Source organism: Mustela putorius, unplaced genomic scaffold, assembly GCF_011764305.1.
Source record: "Mustela putorius furo isolate JIRA1106 unplaced genomic scaffold, ASM1176430v1.1 tig00000407_pilon_pilon_pilon, whole genome shotgun sequence".
NCBI lineage: Eukaryota > Metazoa > Chordata > Mammalia > Carnivora > Mustelidae > Mustela > Mustela putorius.
Window position 1 is genome coordinate 24139634 of NW_025421373.1, and position 24610 is coordinate 24164243.

The 24610-nt window shown below is 50.2% G+C and overlaps 1 protein-coding gene across 2 annotated transcripts; it reads right to left on the reverse strand.

The window, feature by feature from the left end:
• Positions 1-1321: 1321 nt before the first annotated feature.
• SPARC (secreted protein acidic and cysteine rich) lies at positions 1322-24610 on the reverse strand. 2 transcript variants are annotated; one of them, XM_045079592.1, is made up of 10 exons: positions 24460-24610; positions 14410-14479; positions 13065-13127; positions 12428-12515; positions 10811-10932; positions 8248-8368; positions 6258-6391; positions 5422-5570; positions 2992-3140; positions 1322-2530 (listed from the first exon to the last, which is right to left on the reverse strand). In XM_045079592.1, the coding sequence occupies exons 2-10, from the start codon at positions 14464-14466 to the stop codon at positions 2502-2504; spliced, it is 912 nt and encodes a 303-aa protein (XP_044935527.1). In that variant the 5' UTR covers positions 14467-14479; positions 24460-24610; the 3' UTR covers positions 1322-2501. The 2 variants fall into 2 exon arrangements, with proteins under 2 accessions (XP_044935527.1, XP_004737838.1); XM_004737781.3 differs by having other exon boundaries at positions 13065-13130.

Consider the following 24610-nt stretch of genomic DNA (forward strand, 5'->3'; position numbering starts at 1 on the left):
TAGAACCTTCCACAATGATGAAAATGCTCTAGATCTACCCTGTTCAATAGGTAACCACTCTTCACATGTAGCTAAAGAGCACTTGAAGAGTGTCTAATATGACTAAGGAACTTGAGTCTTAATTTTAATTAAGTTTAATTAATTAAACTTAAATCTAGATAGCCACACAGTGTGGTGGCTACCATGTGGACGGCGAAGCTCTGGAGTTATGCTGTGCCCTCCCGTTGTACATATTCATGGTTTCTCTTACTCTTCCTTTACTGCACTTCCCACTTCTTGTCATTTATCTTTAGGGGTTCAATTGCTTTAAGTAATCTCCCTATTCACCATGGGGCTTGAACTCACAACCCTGAGATCAAGAGTTGCATGTTCTATCTGCCAAGCCAATCAGGGGCCCCTAGTTGTGAAGTGGTTTAATCTACTAGACTAGAAGTTCTAGAACAAATGCTTTGCCTGCTTTGCCACAGTAGAGTCTCCATCACTTGGCATGGGACCTGGTGCCTAACGGGTCTATCATAAACATTTATTGACTCAGTGAATGGATGGATAGATGGATGGATGGATGGATGGATGAACAAACCATAAAAGACTCTTAGAGACAGAGAACAAACTGAGGGTTGATAGAGGGGTGTGGGTGGGGGATGGGCAAGATGGGAGATGGGTATTAAGTAGGGCCCTTGTGATCGCACTGGGTAGGTATGTAAGTAACAAATCACTAAAAATTCTACTCCTGAAACCAATATTGCACTGTATGGCAACTAGAATTTAAATAAAATTTTGAAATAAATAAATAGGTATGGGGGGTTAAAAAGAGGATGGATGGGTGGTGGAAGGAGAGAGTTGCTTAGCCTGGTATTTCTGATAATGAAGTGCAATAATGAAAGAAGTTCAACACACAGTTCATAAAATTAAAAGTAAGCTTGGGGTGTCTGGTGGCTCAGTAGGTTAAACATCCAGTTCTTAGTTTTGGCTTAAGTCATCATTTCAAGGTCATGAGATCAAGCCCTATGTGGGGCTCCATGTTCAGTGGGGAGTCTGCTTGAGATTCTCTCTCTCCCTCTCCCTCTGCCTTCCCCCAATAAATAAATAAAAATAAAGTGTTAAAAATAAGCTAAATTTGTGCTTATAGGAACCATACATTCCCTGTGTACAAATACACCCCCTGTGTATAAAGAAGCCTATGTGTGCACCAAAGCATAGTAGTGTTTGCAAAAGTTTGCCGTTGTGCAGTTGTGTGTAGACGCCTCTGTCCCTGTATCTGTAGGTCAGGGTAAGGAGGTGTCTAAGATCGAGACGCATGCAAAATCACTCAGGAAGGCAGTTTCTAAGTCGTTACTTTTTATTTTGAAAGATTTGTCAAACTCCCCACGTCGTGGTGAGAGTTTGCACGATTAATAAGAAGCAGCTTTTTCATGAAATGCTTGGAGGTGAACGAGTTCTCAGCCTGTGAGATCCGACCATCCCATTGACTTTGAAGTTTCTCTTGATTAATAGAAGGAAAAAAGGTGGAAAGAGGGAGAAAAGGAGGAACGTGCTAGAAACCGAGGGAAAGACCTCTCATGACAGCTATCCAAATGTGAAAGCAAAACAAAACAAAACAAAACAAAAGCAATTCACCAACTCCACTTTTTCTACTTTGCAATTCTCTACACCTCGCTCTTGACCTTGGCCTTCGTCTTCGGAATGGCCTCCCAGTCCTGCATTTTCCCAAAGACAGCTAGGAGGGGAGAAGCCCTGCAGGGTGTGGTGATCCACTCCCCAGGGACCTGGCGGATTCCAGAGAGCTGATGGTCCACCCCGGCTCCCAGAAGTTTGGACTAACAGTCTAACGTGAAAATAAAGGGCACCGAAAGATGAAGGGGTAGAGAATGGTGAGGAACCGGGCTTATGTGAGAGTTAATGTGTTTTCCTAACACAGACTCAGGTCCTTTCTCTGGGTGACAGCCTTCCTACCTGCAGTTCTGGCTGGTGGGTTCTACAGGGCTTTCTCCCACTAGTCCCCCTAGTTCCAGAAACATCCTTGGCAGCCTCACGTGCCTGTTACTTCCCTTTGCCCACCTTCAGGCCACGTGGGGATGACCCCCTGGCAGCCAATACCTTGAAATAAAATGAACACAAAAACTAACTTGGTGAGTACTAGTTTCAAACAGACAAATGGAGAGAAAATCTGAAAATGCAGGATGTGTTGAAGGCAGACTTGAGCAAATCAAAGTTCCCACCCATACGCCACTAGGACACGGGGCAGCGCAGCAAATGGTAAGGAGAAGAATGGGACCGTTAGTGGGTGAGCAAGAGGCATCGATGGCCGTGTTATGATTAAGAATGTCATGACTTGGGTTACAATTTCCATTTTTAGCACCGTTAATGTATTCGTTTAAATCTATATTAGCACCTTGTCCCCAGGCAGAACAACAAACCATCCAAACATTTTAAACTTTAGGGGAAACAGGAAGGGGAAGATCAAAGAGGGAGGATCCGGTCCTGCAGAAGGAGGCGTGGATTTAGATCACCAGATCCTTGTCAATATCCTCTGCAAAGCAAGAGAAGAAAACAGAATTAGAAATGAGCCTGTATGGGGGAAGACCCGCCTGCCCAGGAATTGGTGGCTCCCACCCAACCCCGGGCAAGGGTCAGAGGCCTAGCCCAAGGTCACCCAGGAAGCTGGGGACTGAGGACCTTGGTCTCCCTGCCCCTTGGCCTGTCCTGTCATTTACACATGCTGCCAAGTTACCTCCTGTCCCTCTCTGGGTGCCTGCCAGCTCCCAAGATAGCACTAGGCACAGACCGAGTGCTACGCTTGAGGAAGGGAAAGAGAAAGCAGATGGACAAGAAGCCACCTGAGAGAACAAGGCCCACCCAGACAGGGAGAGCAGAGAAAGGAGTTAGCTAGGCACAAAGGAAAGAGCCGGGCCGAGAGGATGGACACACAGATGGCGGAGAGAGCAGAGGGGAGGTGGGGAGAGGACAGGGCCCCTTTGCTCGGACACTCACTCTCCTTGATGCCGAAGCAGCCGGCCCACTCATCCAGGGCGATGTACTTGTCATGGTCCAGGTCACAGGTCTCAAAGAAGCGGGTGGTGCAGTGCTCCATGGGGATGAGGGGCGCACGCAGCGGGGCCAGCTCGGTGTGGGACAGGTACCTGCGGGCAAGAGGGGGACGGCCTGAGGACACTCCACGAGAGACAGAGGAGAGCGAGCCTGCCCCACAGGGCAGAAGGAAGGGGCGTGCAAACAGAACCGGAAGCCAGGATCCCAGTCTACCCCTCGGTGTACCGGTGACCTCTGTGGGATCTAGTGGCACTTTGTGGCACCGCCCCACTCTGAGCCTCGGTTTCCCCTCCAGCAAAGCAGGGAGAGTTGACCGTAATGTCTAAGAGCCCTTCCAGTTCTGAGATCCCATCGATTCATAAGACAGGTCTCTTGGAGCATTTAACTGTTTCTTAATTGGCTGAGAATCAGGGCACAGAAACTTAAAATGAAAATATTCTGCTATCGGAAGATCGACATCTGCTACGAAACAATGCATGTTCCTCATGGACACAGATTTATGTAGCTGCAAATGCACAGAAAAGAGTCCAAGGGCACCTGGACACTCAGTCGGTTAAGCGTCTGACTCTTGATTTCAGCTCAGGTCATGGTTTCAGGGTTGTGACATTGAGTCCCACGTCAGGCTCCACGTGCGCATAGAACTTGCTTAAGATTCTCTCTTTCTCCCTCTGCCCCACCCCACTCTCTCTCTTTTAAAAAAAAAAAAAACAAAAAACTGTAAAAAGAGACACATCAAAATGATAAGAGTACTTGCTCCCTTCTGGGGAGAAGTGGGAAAGGACTGGAACTGGCGGGAGGGCCAGAAGAACTGAAACCTTCATAGAGCTTTAATTTCTTTAATAACATAATGTGGAAGAGGGAGGTCATCTCATTTCTCTCCCACTGTCCTCTCCTGTTCCTCCAGCCAGCCTTGACTCCAGGGCACATGTATAAATTTTTTTCCTATTGCCCAGAGCCCTCAACTAGTTGTCCTCAAAACACTCTTTCCCAAGGGATCACACTGAGACCAGTTTTCTCTCTAACCCCCAGACCCTCTTGCCCCCCCCCCCAACTCATGGGAGGAACCACACAATGTTTGAACTAGAAGGAGCATTCCTTCCCCTAACATAGTATATCAGTGGGAAAACTGAGGTCCCAAGGGGGTCAGGGACTCAGGCAGCTCTGGGACAAGAAGAGGGGGTGGATAGATCCCCTGGCCCAGGCTGGAGCACTTTCCCAGATGTGTAGTCCCTGTAGCCCCAGCTGGAAACCTCCCTCCTGGTCCTTTCATCCTGGTGGAATCCAGCTGCTCAGCCTGAGGTCCAGATGTCCCACTGACTTTTCCTCCCCCCTCCACCGCAAGTGACTCAGTTGGATCCCAGCCATGAAAAGAGCCTGGGAGAGAAGCAGCAGGGAGTTTCCCAGAGCTCAGGAGACCCCAGCCCAGGGGGACTGCCGCCAGGGAGAGCGGGCTCCAGGCACACAGCCTGGACCAAGAATAAGGGGTGAGCCCCCAGAGAGGAGCATCCCTGAAGAGAGTGAGCTCCCCCAGGCACATACACAGGATGGCCCTCCTTCCTACGCTCCTCCAAAAACACAAGCAAGAGGAGACCAGAAAGTTACGTGAGGGTCGTGACCACCACCACTCGGCCTCCCGCGCAGCAAGCCACCACCTGCGCCTTCTGGGAGCCTTTTCACATTTTCCTTCGATTGTGAGAGCAGATCATCACCACAGTGTGAGTGTCCCAGGGGCAGGGACCAGGTCAATCCTGATTAAACACCCCACCCCCCCGACCCCCACCCGCCTAGAATAGCACTGAGCACATAGTAGACGCTCAGGCAGCGTTCATTGGCTGACAGCTGCCCGCCTGTCCACCGCACTTCAGAAGTCATTCGGACGAGAGGCAAGAACAATTAAACCAAGGGCTTGCGATGAGGATGGAATGGGCTCTGTGGATTTATTATGAACCCCCAGGGCCCATTCACCCTGTTGGGCCTGGGTCTCTGGTCTTGCTGAAGGACTGTGACCATGCAGGCTGTCCCCCGCTCCACCCCGCTGCCCCATGGAGTCTCTGTGCTCCTTCCTAGCTCGCTCTCTCACAACTCATGAACACCCAAGGCCAGCAAGCCCAGGGGTCAGGGGGGATTTCCAGTTCCCACCAACTTCTGCTTCTTCTGGCATGAAAATGTATTGTGGCTTTCTTCCCCTCGGGTGTGCATCTTTTCTCCTATGCCCCATCCTCCTGCCTCGGCCCCCACGCAGACTGTGGGCTCCAGGGCTGGGAGCAGCAGAGGTTTTCCAGACCCAGTGCGCCTACCAGCCCTGACCAGTGACGCCGTCTACTCCCACGCCAAGCCAGCGCGGCCCCCTGTGATCCTGAGGGCAGGTCTTACCCATCGATGGGGTGCTGGTCCAGCTGGCCAAACTGCCAGTGCACGGGGAAGATGTACATGTTGTAGTTCTTCTCGAAGTCCCGGGCCAGCAGCTCCACGGGGTGGTCTCCAGCCTCCAGGCGCTTCTCGTTCTCATGGATCTTCTTCACCTGTGAGAGCAGATGCAGTGTGACAAAGGGTCCAAGGGACATGGGCCAGGCCCAGTCAGGGTCCCTCTACCTTGGACAGTCAGCCAGAGCTGGAACAGAGCAGCCACGGCCAAGGTTCAAAGTGAGGGAAGGAAGTGGCAGACACGGGTAGCAGCATCTCATCTGCATAAGTAGAGGCATGGGGAGATCTCAAAGGGCTCTGTCTCCACAGAGCTGTCCCATCAAACTCAGTGGGAGAGTGTGTTAAAATGCAGCTTCCTGGGCCTGGTTTTGCAGGGACACTCATTCTGCAGGCGGGAGGTGGGGTTCAGGAATCTGCATTCTATCTGTACTCAAGTGCTTGACAGATCCAGTCAAGTTTAAGGCCCACAGACTCAGAAGGGAAAAGAAATAGGGTAGTTTGTGTCCCTTTTGTTTAACGCTAGGGACTGGACAAAGCGAGCAGGTCTCTTCATTACAGGACTTCTCAGAGTCTTTGAGAAGTGAATGCGTACTCTCAGCCTCCAAAGACAATGAGAAGTCTGTGTCCAGCACCCAGGATAAAGGCACTCATCAGAGCAGGGGCGTAGGCTTACACCTGGGGGCCTAGTTCTAGGAACAGGACTGTGGGCCTCAGCCAGCCCGGGGCCAAGAGCCATCCCAGTGCCAGGCAGGGACGCTGGCACAGGCTGGAAAGAGAGCACTTACCCGCAGCTTCTGCTTCTCGGTCAGAAGGTTGTTGTCCTCATCTCTTTCATACAGAGTGACCAGGACATTCTTGAGCCAGTCCCGCATGCGCAGGGGGAATTCAGTCAGCTCAGAGTCCAGGCAGGGGGGGATGTCTGGGGTCCAAAACACAAGAGTTGTCAGCACAGACCCAGACACTCCAAGCCTAAGGGCCTACATGCCGGCCAGGCCCCGCTTCCCACCGCGGGGGCCTCCTCCCACAGCTGCTTCAGTCAGTGGCCTTGGCACAGTAAGTGGCTCGGCCCTTCTGGGCCAGTTTCTTCACACCACAATGAGCATAGGAGATTCTGTGGAGGGAAGAATGCCCTGCAAAGGGAGACACAAGGCTCTCCCCTTGGTCTGATGTGACCTGCTGCGGGAAATGGGTCACCCCAGTGACTCCTGCATCTCTCTATGTGATGGGACCTGAAAGCAGACGCCCATCCCATGCTGGTCTGCCGGCCATTGGGGTTCAAAACTGTGAGGCTCAGGAGTAACATTTATCCATAGGCCGAGCTTGGCGGGGGTGGGGAGGTCAGGACTGCTCAGCCACCAGAACGTTCTTCGTGATGATTCCTTCCTAGTCTTTGGAACTTAGAATCCCAGAATGTCAGACCAAGTCCACCCTCTTGCTGGACTTATCAAAGGTCAGCTTGGGGAGAAGGGGCTTGCTCAAGGCCACATTATCAGAGCTCATCCACCACCCAGGGCATGTGTCTGTCCCAGAGCCTAGAGGCCTGTCCTTCCCTCATCCTAAGTCTAGGGAAAGTTCCCTCTGTGGTTAGGACCACTTCCTTCTCCACCACCAGCCGGGGAGTGGAAGGGAGCATCTGTGGGGGACACACTAGGAGTGGGAGCAAGTGAGCAATGCGCCCGGAGGACAGCAAGGGCCACTTGGTAAAAGGCCCCTTGGCATACTCAGTCTCACTGCGTAAAGGTTCCTATCGACGTTCCTTCCCCAGCCTCCTCCCGGGGCCTTCTTTCACACCCCGGGCCCCATAACCGGGAGAGTGGGGCGGACCACAGGAGAACCTGGTTTTCTCCTCCACTGTTCTGCACTCTGCACACCTGAGGCAGGTGAGTGGCTCTCCCCGGTGCCATCTGGTGCCAGAGCGTACCAGACACACAACATGGGTGTTATCTTGGAGGGGAACCGGATGTGGCCTCGGGTGTTTCAAATGATAAGGAGACTGCCAACGCTGAAGGAGGTACCTGGGCCCATGGAGTCTGTACCTGGCATCACCAACAAAAAGCTAGACAATACCAGAGCGTCCCTTTCCCCCCAACACCTGACTCCCCGGGTTTCTAGAAGAAGGTGGTTAATCATGTGCCTTAAGTGGACAGATAGAAGTGTGATGGAGTAAAAAGGCCAAGAATACGGCAACACTGAGTACCAGGGCCTAAAGGGAACTGACAGGCACACCTCCTATTTTAAGGCATTCAAATTCAAATATTTTAGATAACTTTGTAGGCCCAGGGGTGCCTGGCTGGCTCAGTCAGAAGATCATGAGACTCTTGATCTCAGGGTCATGAGTTCAAGCCCCACATTGGGTGTAGAGATTACTTAATAAATAAATAAATAAAAATTAAAAACAAAAACCACTTTATAGGTGGAGACAGAACATCATTTTTGCTTTACAATGTTGAAGCAGTAAAGGTTTGGGTTAGCCCTGTAGGAGACATCCTGATCATTAAAGAAACAGAATGAGTTGTCTTCGATGCTAAAGAAAAATCCTATAGATTTTTCCACAACTTCCACAACTGTTCAGTCCTTTCTGGGAGGTGTCCTGAATACAGAGCTGAGAGGAAGCTACTCCTAGACAATCCTCTCATTTTATAAATGGCAATCCTGTTAGAGGCTCAGAGAGGGGAAGAGACTTGCCCAGTGTCACACAGCATGAGGGCGGCAGAGCCAGCGACCAGGGAGAGTTCTGTGGGCTGGGAGGCTGGAAGTGCCCAAGGATAGACTCACATTTGCAAGGCCCAATGTAGTCCAGGTGGAGTTTGTGGCCCTTCTTGGTGCCCTCCAGGGTGCACTTGGTGGCAAAGAAGTGGCAGGAAGAATCGAAGGTCTTGTTGTCATTGCTGCATACCTGTTGGCAAAGCATAGAGCACCTCGCCTTCATTCCCAAAGTCCATTGTGGGTACCACCATCTTTGCCCATTTCAGAGACAGGGACACAAAGGGCCAGCAAGGAATGTGATTAGCCCAAGATCACACAGGGAGTTCGTGGTGAGGCTGCACCAAGGTCCTGCTCTCTGGGCTTCCAGACCAATGTGCAGCCCATGCTAAGAGCCACTGCTGGTCTCTGAGCAGAGATATGGCCGAATCAGGCTGAGCTAAGGGAAAACAACCCTGGCATCTCTGCAAAGGATGAATTAAAAAGATGGGGATGGCAGGGGTGCCTGGGTGGCTCAGTGGGTTAAAGCCTCTGCCTTCAGCTCAGGTCGTGGTCCCAGGGTCCTGGGACCGAGCCCCGCATCGGGCTCTCTGCTCGGCAGGGAGCCTGCTCCCCGCTCTGCCTGCCTCTCTGCCTACTTGTGATCTCTGTAAAGTAAATAAATAAAATCTTTGGGGTGCCTGGGTGGCTCCGTGGGTTAAAGCCTCTGCCTTCAGCTCGGGGCGTGGTGCCGGGGTCGTGGGATCGAGACGCGCATTGGGCTCTCTGCTCAGCAGGGAGTCTGCTTCCCTCTCTCTGCCTCTGCCTGCCTCTCTGCCTAGTTGTGATCTCTTTCTCTCTGTCAAATAAATAAATAAAAATCTTTAAAAATAAAGATGGGGATGGCAAAGAGGCAGAGTCTACAGGAAAAAGTTAACACAGCAAGCCTGGAGCTGGTATGCTTAGAAAGACCTGCTTGCGATCTTGGCTGGTAAACAAGTCCCTGCACAGCTGTAAAACTTTCCACAGATGATAAGGATGCCTCACTGTGCCTAGACCCCTTGTACAAACAACACGGTTCACGCTGAACGTCTGCTTTCCTTCTGGGAATCAGGAATTTGAGGACGTGCTAGGCAGCACTCAATGAAAACTTTGAGTGCTGAGTCAAATAATGGGCTTCCTTGAGCAGAAACATCGCTCACATGTGGCTGCATCTTCGTAGCTGGGGAGAGAAAGCCTTTTGTGAGACCGCCTCATGCAGCGGAGAAAGGAAGCAAGCCTGCACGCGGATTCTTCCGGACTCTCCCTATGTCTTTTTTTTTTTTGTCTTTTTTTTTTCCTTTTTTTTCAGACTCTCCCTATGTCTTGTTCCATTATTCCTTAGCTGTGTATCTTTAACATGTCACTGTACTAAGTCTTCGCTGTGAATATAGCCCAGCACTGAGTCGTGCGAGTTCTCCTAAAGGACGTCTGTCCAGGGAGGTGACCAAGCAGAGGTACTGAGGGCTGAACAAGGACAGTGGCAGTACGTATCTGTGTTAGGAGGCAGGGAGCCTTGTATCATGCCTCCTGCACACACTTACTTGGTATTGCTTATCTATCACTGCAGAGGGAGAGTGGATGGGCACTGGTGACCAGCGGGATGCGGGTAACAGGGGTAAGGAGCAGAGAGGAGTGGACAATGATGCTAAAATTTGGAGCCCAGAGGAGAAGTTATATCGGAGAGAGACTGAAGATGAAAAGCCCAGACAGGAAGTTGTGGGAGCAATGCTGATACCAGATTTGCTGTCCTGAGCTGGGTCATCACGAGCACTTTGGTTGTCAGGAGTGGGCACTCAATAAGTAATTGTACAGATGGACAGAGAGATGTGATGGATGGATGGATGGATGGAGGAGCCCTACTGGAGGCAGAATGCATGGGTTTTGAAAGATTTTTTTTTTTTTTAAATAGCATAAATAGGCACCCAGGGGATGCCTGGGTGGCTCTGTCCATAAAGCATCTGCCTGCAGCTCAGGTCATGATCCCAGGGTTCTGGGATCGAGTCCTGCATCAGGCTCCCTGTTCAGTGCATAGTCTGCTTCTCCCTCTGTCCCTCCCCACTGCTCGTGCTCTCTCTGTCTCTCTCTCAAATAAATAAAATCTTTAAAAAAATAGAGCATATATTGGGTACTAAGTACTACCTAACAAATCCCCACAAAAGTCCTAGGAAATAAAGACCATTTCTACCCCTGCTTTAGAGATGAGAAAGCGGAGACTTGGAAAAGCTCTGCACTTGGCTAAGATATCACAGCTAACAAGGGCGGAGATGGAATTTGAAGTCAACCTTCCATCAGACCCCAGCACCCACGTTTTTGGATCCGATGCTTTGCTAGGCTGCTCCCAAGCTGAGAAAGCCTCTATCTTAGTGCCTGATGTTCTTGATATGTTCCTTTCCTGGATCTGGTGCACAGCGGGAACCTGCTGGTGCTGAATAAATTATTGCTGGTTGCTGGAGGGACCCACTGACAGGCAGAGCCTTACCTCTACTTTCCTACTATGACTATCTAGTGAGGGGATTTTGAGACTGGAGCTGCCCCATAGAACCACTGAGTCACCAGAGTTCTGGGCAGCCACTCATGTTTTCAAAGGCCCAAGCCCCCAGCCCCCTGGCCTTACCTTCTCGAAATCGCCAATGGGGGCAGGGCAGCTGGTAGGGTCCTGGCACACGCACATGGGAGTGTTGTTCTCATCCAGCTCGCACACTTTGCCGTGCTTGCAGTGGTGGTTCTGGCAGGGGTCTGGTAGAGCACAAGGGCATGTAGTTAGCACTACCAGGTCCACCCCAGCCCACCCAGATGGATCCTGGGGCAGAACTCCTTCTTGGCTCTGGGCAGCCCTCAGTCCTCCTTCCTATTCTGCTGAGCCCAGCAGCTGGCGCTTAAGGGAGAAAATGACTCAGTCTGGAGATTAGAGATTCAGTGTGAGGTCAGGGTTAGGGTCAGGCATATTTTTGGGGAGCCACAGGCTTAATCTGGGACCCAGGAGCACTGGATACCATGTAACTCCCTTGAGGACCAAAGCAACCATTGCGTTCTCAGCTCTCTATTCCTCAATGATAGTGAGGCATTTTTGGGTCATAAAATAAACTTTCAAAAATAAATAAATAAAATAAAATAAACCTTGAATGACTCGGAAAATCGAAAATCTGCTGTTGTCAGGGAGCCAGGGAGCTGAGAGGCCAAGCAAAACAGACTTGAGTGGTCACAAAGGAAAAGGGAGAAGCGCCCTGAGGCCCACACAGAACAATAGAGCCCCAGCTGTGTCTGGTAAACACCGGATGAGGGTGCGCCTGGAGGAGGGAAGGAACAGACTCAGTAGATGGCCCCCTGCTCCAGCAAAAACTCTGTGCCCTCGGGCTGACGGCTCCATCTGGCCGTTTCCTCCTTATGTGTGATGTGGGGTACTTGAGTCATTCTTTATTGGATGGCTGCCCTGCCAGGCACTGGGCCAAGGGCTCTTGTGCCTCATCTCATAACCCCCAACAGCCGTGAGGTAAGGGTCTACCGTCTTCATCGGTCCTATGTTAGAGACGAGGAAGCTGGGCTCAGAGCAGCTAAGCAGGCTGTCAGAGGGCACTCTCAGCGGGAGTCAACAAGTTTAGAGGCAAACCTAGGTGGCTTTGCTTCCCAATTCCATGCTGTTAAACGCCTCGGGTATGACATCTCTCCACTCTGCAGGATGGAGATGCCAGCACAGGCGGGAGGTGGAAGCCCTAGGACGTTTCTCTCTTTCTGGCACCAACTCCAAGCATAGCATTATATGAGCATTATCAGGTTCCCAGGCCTTACTTCCTCGTGGTTGTATGCAGATCAAATAAGCTAAAGAGTGTGAAAACTCCTGGAGTCCCTTCAAGTCTGCACCCACTTGGGGCATGGGCTGAGACAGAAGTCGTCAAGGAGCGCAGTGACCACGTGGGACCTGTGCCCTCAGTGGGAATGTGAAACCCAATTTTGGCAAATAGCTGTGAAGGGAGAAGTTCATTTCCAGCCTGGGAACATCCCTTCCTGACACTCAGAGCGTAGACAGCCGGGCTATACACAGATCATGCCCAAATTCCAAAGAAGATGCCCAGCCTTGAAGTCCACGCTGTTTCTCCCCAACAGCCCACCCTGCAGGGAGGAGCCCACCCTGAACTTCCTTGGGAAGGAACCTCATGTAGGCTATCCCCAGGCCCCAAGCTCAACTGGCGGAGGGCAAAGACTAGGTATGACAAGACACGAGAATAGGACCTACTTTCAGCCACCACCTCCTCTTCGGTCTCCTCAGCACCTTCATCAAATTCTCCTACTTCCACCTGCACAGGGTTGGCTCCCACAGGTCCCTGGGGGTGGAGGGAGAAGGATGAGTCCAACGGCTGCTACCCTTGCGGGTAAACACTGGAAAGGACTTGCCCGGAGCTTCAGGTCCCACAAGAGGAGAGACAAGCTGGAAAGTCGTGCCGGGATCAGGGCACAAGGAGCACAAATGCCAGGGTCCAGAATTTAGATGGACTCTTACAGGCCCACTGAGATGCTGCAGAGGCCACCAGGGGTGTTGGGGTAGGAGGGGTACCAAGCCCACCACCCCCGCCAGCCGCACCATTGCAGCTCTCCCTTTGTGTTTGTGTATGGGGAGACTATGGACAGTCACCTAAGAAAAATTGTCCCGTAGCTTAAAAATTAAAAATTCCAAAATCATAGTTCCCAACTCTAGGGGGCCATGTTTGGGAAGCATTCAGGAGCGTCAGGATTGGGGGACACATGGGATTCACATCTGTGCTGTGTGTGCCCATAGGAAGGGGCAAATGCTTTGTTCCAGGGTCAAGACCCCACAGCACTCATCCGGTTTCTCCACAGAATGAAGGTGGAGTCTGGGATCCCTAGCCACCTACCTCTGCCACCTCAGCCACGGTTTCCTCTACCACCTCTGTTTCATCAGGCAGGGCTTCCTGTTGCTGCTGGGAAGAGAAAATGTGTTTCAGAGAAGTCAAGGCCAAGGCCAGCTTTGGCTCTGAAGTGCCTCCAGCCAGTGGAGCTAGGAGAGCAGCTCACTGGAGAGCCCCACCGCTGTGCCTCAGGGGCTGCCATGGGTAGGGTGACGAGGACAGAAGAGAAGCCAAACACAGGGGCCCTATGGAACTCTGGAGCCCCCCCCCCTTTAGAAATTTTATATCTGGGGTGTCTATCAAAGATTTAGCTTGGAGAATCATTTCCATTGCTTTGAACTCCTATGAATCTGAAGACCACTAATGCAAACCAACCCCTTTCAGCTTAGAGTGGGACCCACAGAGACACACAGGCAGGAACATCATGCATTTTAACAGAAGTCATTACCTTCCCCACAAGTACAATACTATTATTGTGATTTTGTGACTCCTTCCTGCCATGTCAACTTGGAGTAAGAAGAAGCAAGATAATATACAGCTCTGAGGTGTCTGGCCGCCTGGGGCTTCTTCTAAAAGTAATGCTAACCCTGGCCAATCTTCTGACAGAATCCACCTGCCAACGTCTAGCATCACTCACACCTCCTAGTGGAGAGAGGATGGGGGAATCAGGGGTTGAGAGAAACTGTCTGCGCATGCTGCTTCCTCCCTCTCCCAGTAATGGCTCCTGTTTAGCTTTGGACAACCATTACTGGCCCCCTGCATGCAAGTCTTGGAGGGACTGTCTGTCCATCAGGGTGCTCCACACTCCCCTGGCCAAGAAGCAGAGCCAGGACCCAAGCTCAACCAGATGGGTTTGCCTTAAATTGTTTTTTAAGTCTTCTTGACCCATTTTCGCAAGACACAAAACTGCTGGAGCGGGTCCATTTGAATGGTGACATCTCCAAGACACTCTTTGTTCTTACCTCCCAGATCCTGAACCTACCCCCTTTTCCAGTCCTCCCCAACACCTTTGACTTTACAATTTACCCCTGTAACCTTCCCCTACCCCCCAACCCCCATTTGGCCAGATTGCAACGGGATAATCCTCACTGATCTGGAAACTAACCAGCCCGCTCTGTGGATGCTAAAAGTTCACCTTCTCCTTACATGGAAATCTCTCGTCCCTGGACTCTCCATCCAGTGGTGGCCATCTCAATTTTTCTCCCATGCTTACCAGTGTACGAAAAATTCTTTTTCAAAAAATAAGGGAAATAATGAGATAGGGAAGTCCCTGACCCCTCCAAGCAACCAGGGGCCAGTGCCACGGAGTTGGCGGTGGAAGACCAAGCAGATACGCATTCCAGGTACTTACAGGAGCTGCCAAGGCCCTCCCGGCCAGGCAAAAGAGAAAGAAGATCCAAGCCCTCATGGTGCTGGGTACCCTGTGAAGGGACAGAGAATGAGATTTGAGTGAATGGGCGTCCTCTTGATGGAGAGCTCCTTCTGACGCTGGATTCCTGTGATACGTGAGGTCATTTTAGATGGTGCGTGTTAAGTTATAGTGAAAGATGTAAGAGAAATTTGCTTCTACTCAATCCCCTTCCAATCCCGACTGTATGAAGAGAAAGCCTCGGTTCGGGGCTAAGAGGTCTTAAATACCTTCCAAGCACTTATCTACCTCCTTTGTAACAGAGAACAGGCCTCTGGCTCGGGGGCTCCACAGGAAACTATATTCAGCTGGAATTCCAACAAAGTTGTTTTGTCTTCGTTGTGTTTATTTTTATAGTTTCCTTCCATTTATGACAAGAGACAAAGATTTTTCCATTTATGGTTAGGATATGGAGCCTCGTTTGTCAGTACATTTATTGAGGTTTTTAAATAGTGGTTCAACAAAGGTGCTTGGCTAACTAAGTCAAGCTTGGACGATACTGAGTCAGATCGTCTTCAAGGACCCTTAAATCCCTGATGTTCTAGGATTCTTTTTTTTTTTTTTTCTTATCCTCCTAACCCTCCTCCTCTTCCTTTTCCTCCTCTTTCCTAATCCCTCTGAAGGAAGGAGGGGGATGGGCAGAGTTAATAGGCAGAAGCCTCCTGCTAATTTGAGACAATGAGATCTACCTTCTAAAACAAAGAACAATAGTCTTGGAGTGTGACCAGTGGAAACTTGAGGGTAGCCACATTTTTCTACCCCGAAGGGACAAGACCTCTCTGGATCCTCTAAGGAAATTATCCAAACACTTGGATGTGTTCGCATTTTCTCCTCTTTTCCCTTCAGAGCTAAAGGATGTTAGCTGAGATCTAGAATATTCTCCTGCCCTGATCACTGCTGAGACCTCACTCTCCAGATGCTGAGCTCTTTACTCCAAAAATCTCATGACTACAAAGGATTTGGGAGCAGAATCTTCTCTGATGGTTCCCTGCCAAAACGCCATCTCTCACAGAGGAACAATAGGGAGACATTTTATTTCATGTTCTCACTAGATGGCCTTCTACTTCCAAATGGCTTTAGAAAGCTCTCTCTTGTAGGGATCTAAATTTGCCTCCCTCAAACATCTGGTCTACTCTGTTCCTCCTCCCGGGGCTACACAAAACAAGAGTGCCCCCTTGGCCCTGAGCAGCTTTTAGTCAAGGTGAGCTGTAGCCATGTCTTCCCTCTTCTGCCCCCACAAATTTCTATATTGGGCTCATCATCCCTAGTTCTTTCCAAAACTTTCCAACTGACCAAGCACCGTGGAGGTACGCTGGCATCATGAAAAATAAAAATTAAAATTAAAATTAATAAATAAATAAAACCTTGGCTTGGAATTCAGTGCCAGGGATCCTTGATCTGCCTCAAAACTCTCTGGGTGTATTGGTTAATGGCTTGTCCTCTCTAGACCTTGTCTCCACTTCCATTATTGTGAGGGTTAGACTAGGTAAGCTTTGAGGTTGTAGGGTGGGTTCTTGAAATGCCCTTAAAATGTTGCAGGCACATGCTGGTCTTGGCCTGTGTCATCTCCTGTGAAATAACCCTTCTTCACTTGGATTACAGTATTCAAACAGTAGAAACAGGCAAAGGAAGAGTAGACTTCATACTGGCCCTTTATGGTATTAAAATAGACACAAACCCTCATCTTTTATTTCATGGCATGTGTATGAAATAAAACTAACAGAAATCTAGAGGAATCAGCCTGGCGGCCTGGCATTGCTTCACTCTGGCTCTGACTCCCAGAGGAGTCCAGTCTTGCCTTTCCGGACAGTTGTTAGAATGTTCCTGCCCCATACAGTTGTATGCTTGTTCCCTCCCAGGCCTAGAGGTGGAAAAATCTCCCTGCTTCCTTTCCCATTTGGAAGATACAAGCAAGACAACCCCGGCCTATGATTTTATGAATGGAACAGAAGAGGAAAGCATCAATGGAGGACTTGTCTGAGACTGTTTGAAGTCAAAGGGGCAGAGTGAGACTGCTAGCTAGAAACACAGAAAGGTGTTGTCTGGGCTCCAGTGACAGAAGTCGTGTCAGGGACTTGACTAGTCCATGCTAGGACTGGAAATGCAGTAACCTTCCTGGAAAACCAACATCACCGGAGTCTGCATCCTTCATCTGAACGGAGCAACCACGCTCCCCTTTCTGACCAAGGAAGGGTCAGTTGTTCAGCTTTTTTGTCTGTCCTGCCTCCCCCACTTCCTGCACTTCTTTCCCAGTGGCACACTCACACTTCCTGCTGCTGGTTTTACAGCCAGAACTGAAAAATAATTCTAAATCTTATAGTGCTTTTAGTGTTTAAAGGCCTCACATCCCATGGACACAGAAAAGGCATGAGAGAGGCCCTAGTCCCACTTTCCCGATGAGCCTGTGGTTGAAAGCAGGAAATCGTGCAACACTCAGGCCTCTTGTAAGTCAGACTGCCTTGACTAAGCCCCTTCTCATGGAGCTGGGTAGAACCTAATAGGGACTATGTTCCATCCAATGGGGGAGTGGAGGAGAAAGGCAGAAAGCGCCAGTGTTTAAAAAAAAGAGAGAGAGAGAGAAAATCTTAGAGAAAGAGTTATTTTCCAAATCTGGGGTTCTGCCCAGTGCCCAGTGCTCCATTGCCAGTCCCAGAACCCTTTCCTTCCAGATGATGGGAGGAGAGGGAAGGGCCACAGCTGGACGGTGCTTCCTGCACAGCCATCCTTCCTACGTGTATAGGAGCCCTCCCTGAGGCTCTCTGAAATGGGCCTGACACCCATCCTGCACAGTCATGGGGGGCGGCCATAACCCCAGGAGGCCAGAACACAGAATCAAACCCCAGTATTCAGAACACATCCTTTGCCAATCAAACCTAGATCTGGTACACTCAGTGAAAATTTCAACAGCTTTGTAGAAATGACTAGTATTAAATGAAAACTCCTTCCTTCATATCTCTTTAGTTTATGAGGATGCCTCTGTCTATCCTTTCCGAAGTGCTTTGACGTCCAAGAATCCCAGTGGAGGCTCAAGGCGTGCCTTGCTGTCCCGCAGTGCAGGTGAGAAGACTGAGGCCTTGAGAGGGGAGGAAATCTTCCAAGAGTCCCAGGGACTGAGTGGCAGGGCTGAATGAGAACCCGGGCAGCCCTGTTCCACCACTGGCCAGCTCTTCATCTCACACAGTTTCTCTTGGCAGCTGCTCCCTCCCAGGTGCTCACCTGAATGGAGCCCAGTTGGGCTGTGAACTGGCCCGAGGTCCAGGGAAAGAAGCCTGGACCAGGGCAGGAACATGCGGTGTGTTTCCCTTGGCTTGGTGGTCATCAAACGCAGACACTGCTCACCCCCACCCCACCACCGCCTCCTCCCCCTGTTCCGTACATCAAGTCCCTTCCTTTTGCCTTTATTTGCTCTTGAGATGGCTGAAAACCCGTCCTTGGCTGCCAGCAGGACCCGAAGCCGAGGTCACTTCTCTTTCTTTAGAAAGACTCTGGGGATGGAAAAGTACAGCCAGCCCCCCAGTTCATCTCCCTCAAAATATAAAGGGCCTCCTTCGGGCTCTCCCTGGACACTGAAAAGTCCCTGAATGTCACAACTGGGGGAAATCTCAGAATCATGGAATTTTAGATTGCAGGTCTTGGAATCACGGGCTCTGAAGAACAAGAAGCACAGAATCTGAGTTATAATCATCAAATCCGATTTGAGTAGAAAGAGGTTTATAGAGCAGTGCGGTCTAACAGAAGCCTTCAGAGATGATGAATTTGTTGTGTCAGCATCGTCCATTAGGAGAGCTACTGACCACATGTTGCCAAGCACTTGAAATATTGCTGGTGTAAACAAACTGAATTTTTAATCAGATTTCATTTTAATTCATTTAAATTTAAGTAGCCCCAGGGGCTAGTGGCGACCACATGAGAGTGATTATAAAGGTAACCAGTGTTTATGCAGAGTGGTTATGCAATGTAGCATAAAGGCAAGCACAGGGACTCTGGAGACAGAATGTTTAGACTCAAATCCTCGCTCTACCACTTAGCCACTGTGTGACCTTCAGAAAGGGACTCTCCCTCTCTGGGCCTCAATTCATTTCTTCATCTATAAAATGGAAATAACACACCTACCTTGAAAGGCTCATGGGTGATTTATATGAGAGAATACAAGAAGTAAGCAATGTTGTTTGGAAGAGCACCGTAAATCCAGAGATCCCAGGATCTCCATCCCCCTCAAGAATCCAAGGCAAGAATCCAGGCTCTTTGTCGTCCGCCCAGGGAGAAAGGGTGTTGGGTGGAACAAAGGAGACATTGCTTCTGTTGGTCAAGGGGACACCAGCCCAGCCTCCAGAGAACAGAGTGACGAGGCCTGGGCCCCAGGCTGGCCTCTTAGTTGGGCTGCTGACGCAAACCAAGCATCTCTCTCCCACTGTTTGGCTTGGAAACAAGGGTTCCAAAAACACACGTTCCTGGTAAACAAGCCCGAAGAGAGAAAAACAAGTCTGGAGGCTAATAAAGGAACCCCCTCTGTGAGCCAGGCCCGCCAGGGAGCTGAGACTTGGAAGGAGGTCTGAGCCAGGCCAGAGAGGCGCCGCCACAGCCGATGAGGCCACACTGGCTGGCTCCCGCCTGGGAGCAAGCACAGCCACCCAGAGGTGGTCTCGTGACAAGCACGTCGGGAGTCCCGGGATGCCGTCTTGGCGGTGCTGCTCCCAGCTCACTGTGCAAACTTAAGAGAAGCCTCCTCTCCTCCTTGGACCACAGCTGGCCCTGCTCATCTGCACAGTGGGGAGGTTGTTTTAGATTGGCACTGTTCAAAATTATGTAAGCCCTCTCTTTCAACGAGGTCTTCTGGGAAGTCCAATATTTGAAGTAGCTAAAAGCCTTTCGCATTTGTTGAAACATGAGTTCACTATAATCTGTTCAACGAATCAGCTTGAAATTTAAAAAAAAAACAGCAGGTCCGCAGGAGTTGAGATGGGGACGAAAGTCCTCCCCACTCAGACGCCCCTGTGATGCCCTCGAGCTTCTCTGGGTTCTCCTAGGAACACAGTCTGAAAACCCTGGGGCAAGATGGTCCCTGAGATTTCTTTCAGACCTGACTTTCTAAGTCAGCTCAGGCAGAAGCCTTTCAGAGTATCACCCCCCTCTCCCCAAACCTGTCCCTTGACTCTGCTTCCAATTTTAATATTTCTTACCGGAAGGGAAGAAGCTAGGGGAAAATTTTAGGGTGTTATGGGTGCTCAAGCCTAGGAGTGAAGTGGTTCTGGGGCGACTCCAAAGCGGCCCTGGAGTTTGGGACTAGAATCGCCTAACTGAGGTTCCATAAAGGCATCTAAGATGCCACGTTTCACTGTTTCCTGGTGGTTAGGAGAGGCCCAGGGTGGAGCTTCAGGGTCTCTTCCTTGGCTCCCTCTAGGGGCCACTGCTGCATCAGGGTGACCACAAATGGAGGGGATGAGAAAGAAATCAGAATCCAGGCTGTCACATACCAAAGAAAACAAATACATGGTGGAAATGTCTCCACCTTCTCCTGCCCCATGCATGTGGCAGACATTACTAATCGATCACATGCTTTCTTCCCCCAAAGTGCAGAGTGGCATCTGAATCCTGAATACAGCTCTTCTGGCAGCCACTACCAATGGACTGGTATTGTCAAGCCAGGAGACCCCTCTATGCCATGATTCTGATTTTAGAGATAAAGGAATTGAGGCTCAGAGAGGGAAAAATAACTCACTCAAGGATCACACAGCAGGCTGATGTCGATGCTAAACTTCCAGATGTTCAGAAACATCGAGATGTTCACCTTGTTTGGCTGTTTCTTTTCTCATCTGATCAGTCTGGGACCCTAATTCTATGACTATCATGAGATGACCCAGAGGGATCCCCAGATGAGAAGGTTAACATCAAGTTTCTGAAAGAACCCAGTTCTGGACAGAGTTGATTATTTTTATCCATATTTTTTTCTATAGACTCTAAGCTCCATCCCTTGAGAGTGAGGGTAGAGCTAATTTCCTGCCTAAGACATCTCTTTCTCCTGGATAAGAGGAGGCTGCTTTTCTAAATAATTCTGCCAAGTCACTGCTTGCTGACCCTGGGTCTGCCCAGCCCAGGCATCCCGGAGTTCAGCGTTGGGCTCGGGATCTGGGCTCTATGCTGTAGAGAAAAGGTAATAGCTTCATTAATCCCCAGGTTCGCTGAGAGCTTAGCTCCAGCCCTCTCTTTCCTCCTTTAAAGACGGATGAAGAGAGACATAGTCTTAGCCACATTTTGGGAGCCTCATGGCAAAGCCCTGAGAGCTGGGATAGGCCACACTGGCCCACAAAGAGAGAAAGTATCACTGTCACTGATCATCCACAGGGCTTATTGCCTGTGGATGTACAGGCGTGAAACCAAAGTGACCAGTTGGAAACCATCAAAGAAAGGAAGGAAGGAAAGAATTCGAAAGGAAGGAAGGCAGGACGGGAGGAAGGAAAGGAGAGTGGAAAGTGAACATTTGGACATTTCTGAGCTTCTGAAAGTTAGGCTCAGACATCAGTTGGCTGTGTGACCTTCAGTGATTATCCTCCCTCTCTGATCCTCACTTTCTCTCCCTGTAAAGCACGGCCAGTGATTTGGTCCTGTATGTGTCCAACATGTCTGCCCCCTCATTGTAACCCGTAGTTATGTCTGGCTATGCACATCAGCGCGTGGCTACAAGTGGCAGTCGCATCTGCGCACCTGGCAGTGTGTCTGTCACAGTGACCTATAGCCTTGAGGACATCTGCGTGAAGCTGTGTATGTGTGAGTGTCCACCGGGCTCAGCATCTGTCTGTTGGGGCCCATGTAGGTCAGCGCCCGGGTTTGTACGTGCATCAGGTTGTATACCTGGAACTTGTCTGTGAGTCAACGTATGCCTCAGCGGGAGGCGTGTGAGAGCGGGGCCTTCTGTCTTGGCCCACATACAGAAGCATTTATTTTTAGCTATGCCAGTGGGTGCCTGTTGGTAAAATCGATGTTTACAGTCTACATCCTTGTGGGTTTGTGTCCGTCCCTGTTGATCTCTGCACACTTGGCTACCTAGCTAAATAACATGAAGTCCAAATATTCTCCTGTTTACCTCACATCCTGAGCTCTTGACTTTTCTCCACCGTCCTTTCCTATTTATAGTTTATTCATAGCAAGGGAAGTTGCTCTTGTAAATAGCAAACCCCAGCCATGCTCTTGGTTGACAAGTCTCTACAGATGGACAAAGATTTTAGCAGGACTGTTACGCAACTCAAGATCCATTAGCCCCTCCTCTCTTGTTTCCTTTCCAACTAGGGACTCAGGGGTTAAAAATGTAGGCCATCTATTTCTTCTCATGAAAGCAACCTCTGGGATTTAGGTTTGCAGGACTTTGAACCTGGAAGGACCCCTGGAGACCACCTAGATTTCTCATTAAACAGATTAGGAAACTGGAGGCCCAGGGAGGGGAAGGGTCTTACCCAATGTCACTCACTGTGAGTTGTGACTCGCCTGTGCCATCCCCTTGGCCAATGTTCTTTTCACACTGGAGGGTACAACACTCTTGGGAAATACAAAGGTGCCCAAATCAAAATGGATTTAAACATTTATTTTGTTTAAGTGTGCCTGTTAGCACTTTTAATAAAGAGAAATTATAAGCAAACCCCAGAATGATAGAGTGCCAAACCAAAAAAGCTGGAAATGATTTCACCAAGTCTTTGCATGCCCTGAGTTTATCAGTTCTAAAAACCCGGCTGCATGGTGGGCTTGGGGGACCACAGTGTACCAACTGTTTCCTGCATAGCATCCCATTTCTTCTACATGATATCCCTTCATGGTGACCGTTGTTGCTACTCTTTAACCAAGGGATAAACTGGGGCTCAGAACAGAGAATCAGTTAAGTCAAGGTCAAATGGCACCTCCCGAAGGAACTAACGGCAGTGCAACTCAGGTCTCCAACCTTCCAACGCCGGATCAAGGAGGCTATCACAGCCCCACAGCTGCCCTGGGATCCTGGAAGATCTGTAGGGCTGGACCTGGAGTTTGCTGTCCTGATATTTGGGGATTGAGTAGGGTGGGGGACATTCAGATGGAGCCTGAGGTTCTGAGTGTTTCAGTGTCCCCTCTCAGCCAGCAGGCAGAGACCCTGAAAAAAAGGTTACCGTGGCAACTCACATTCCTCCCAGAGTGAGTCATGGCAAAGAAGAGCCTTTCAGTGGGTGGGACTTGGAGAAAGTTTCAAAAGTTGATTCCTTCTCCAGGCACCCCATTCCCCCCTCCCCCTCCCTCCTCCCTTTGCTTCGGGCTTTGTCGATGTGGCAGCAGAGCACTGTGAGTTAACCCTCTCTTCCCCAAACACGCCCTTTCAAAATTGTTGGTCCCCCTGCGAATATACATCTGCTTCCAGTCCCACACTCCATCTCCCACATCCTCATGCCCTCCAGCCCTTTGGAAAGTAGTACATCCATTGGAGTATATCTTAACACTAAAGGCTGTGAATGCCTCTTGTTCTCGTTCTCTCTCTCTCTCTCTCTCTCTCTCACACACACACACACACACACACACATACTACTACTACTACTACTATACATAAAATGTAAGTGGCTCACAAATATCTTAAAGCCCATTCAAAGGCCAGTCCCTGGATTCTGGTTTAAGAGACTTCCCCTTGAAAGTCTCAGATGACATCAGGCTCCCCAAAGACCATCAAGTCTAACCTTCTAACTTTACAGATAGGGAAACTAAGTCCCAAAGACTTACCTAAGACAGCACATAAAATGTGTGTCTTAAGGCTCCCAACCTACTTCTTATTTGCTTCTCATTCTCCCATCGGCACTTGGAGAAGATAGAAATTTAACCCTAGAGAATTGCTAGTAAGAACATTCTCCCCGTGTTCTGTGTAGAATGCTGTCCTTTCTGGAGGAAAACGTGGGCCTCTCTGTTCTCTCTTGAGCAGACTGGGCTTCCTTGAAGACATGCCTCATCTCAGTGCCCCCTTTTCCCTTAGTGTTCCTTAGACCCCAGGAAGTCCACTCACCAACCAGCCAACAGAGCCAAGGAAGGCAGAAAGAGTGTGTCCAAAGAGGACTTAACATCCTAAAAGGCTAGACACCGTTTCCGTGTAGAGTGTGGACTTTCTAAACAAGGAGGTGTGAGAGAGTTGCCCAGGGACTTTCTCTGGCTTGCCTTCCCCCACCCCCCTTCTTGGAGCACATCCCCCACCACACCCAGCCTCCCATAGGACCCAGAAGCTTGGTTGGATATCAGATGTCTGGGGTCTTCAGATCTATGTACACTAAGGGCTACTGCCAGTAAGTTCCTGTGCTTACACCCCCGGCAGCCCAGGGTGGGAACAATGCCTAACCCGGGAGTGACTATCTGACGGTGCTATTTTGGAGTGCCTGTGTTGGGGGGAGGGGGCCAATGAGGGAGAATTTCAGGGAAATGGGAACCTTCCCAGAGGGGCTGATTCGAGGTCGAGACACCCACCCCACTCTGTTTGCCTTCTAGGGTTCAATTTATCATTCGTGCAAAGTTCCTTTTGGAAAACAGAACCCCGGACGGAAAACCTAGTCTAGGAAGAGTCTTCTCCTGGAATGGGGAGCAGGACAGACCCTAGCTGCCAGCGGGGCCCCATGCAGCTGTGACCAGATCAGATTCCTAGGAAAGCAGGCTGCCACATTTGCAAAGGGAGCCCAGAGACTAAGCCGGCAGCCTCTGAAACCAGAGAGGCAGGCACAGACAGAGACAGAAACAGAGAAAACACTCTCCCAAAGACACAGTGAGATTGTTTTCTGCAAACCTGAAAGGGAGACCGAGTTATACCACCTGAAAAGCAACAGGCAGTGAGTCCAAGGCTCCAGTCCTTAGTGGGAGCAGTGATGGTGCCCAGAGGAGACGGGTACTCATCCCTGACCCAGCACTTCCCAGCACAGCTCCTCTTTCTGTACACAAACTGCAGGAGGGAACTAGGGGGTCGGGGTGAGCACCCAGAGGAGGGAAAGGCCGGGCAAGGGTCGTGCGTACCTCAGTGGCAGGCAGGTGGCTGGCAGAGCGCACTCCGGGCGGTGTGAAGGTCTGCAGGAATGTGGAGGGTTTAGAGCCCGGCAACAGGAAACCACTCAGAGCTCTGGGCTGGGTCTCTCTCCCCTCCACCCCTCGGTCCCTCCTCCTCCTC

Excerpts from the sequence above, each read along its gene's own strand:
- SPARC (XM_004737781.3), bottom strand. The coding sequence starts at position 14,466 with ATGAGGGCTTGGATCTTCTTTCTCTTTTGCCTGGCCGGGAGGGCCTTG. Across the intron at positions 12,516-13,064 it reads CCGTGGCTGAGGTGGCAGAG|GGACCTGTGGGAGCCAACCC; the intron begins GTAGGTGGCTAG and ends CTCCACCCCCAG. Across the intron at positions 10,933-12,427 it reads AGAGGAGGTGGTGGCTGAAA|ACCCCTGCCAGAACCACCAC; the intron begins GTAGGTCCTATT and ends GTGCTCTACCAG.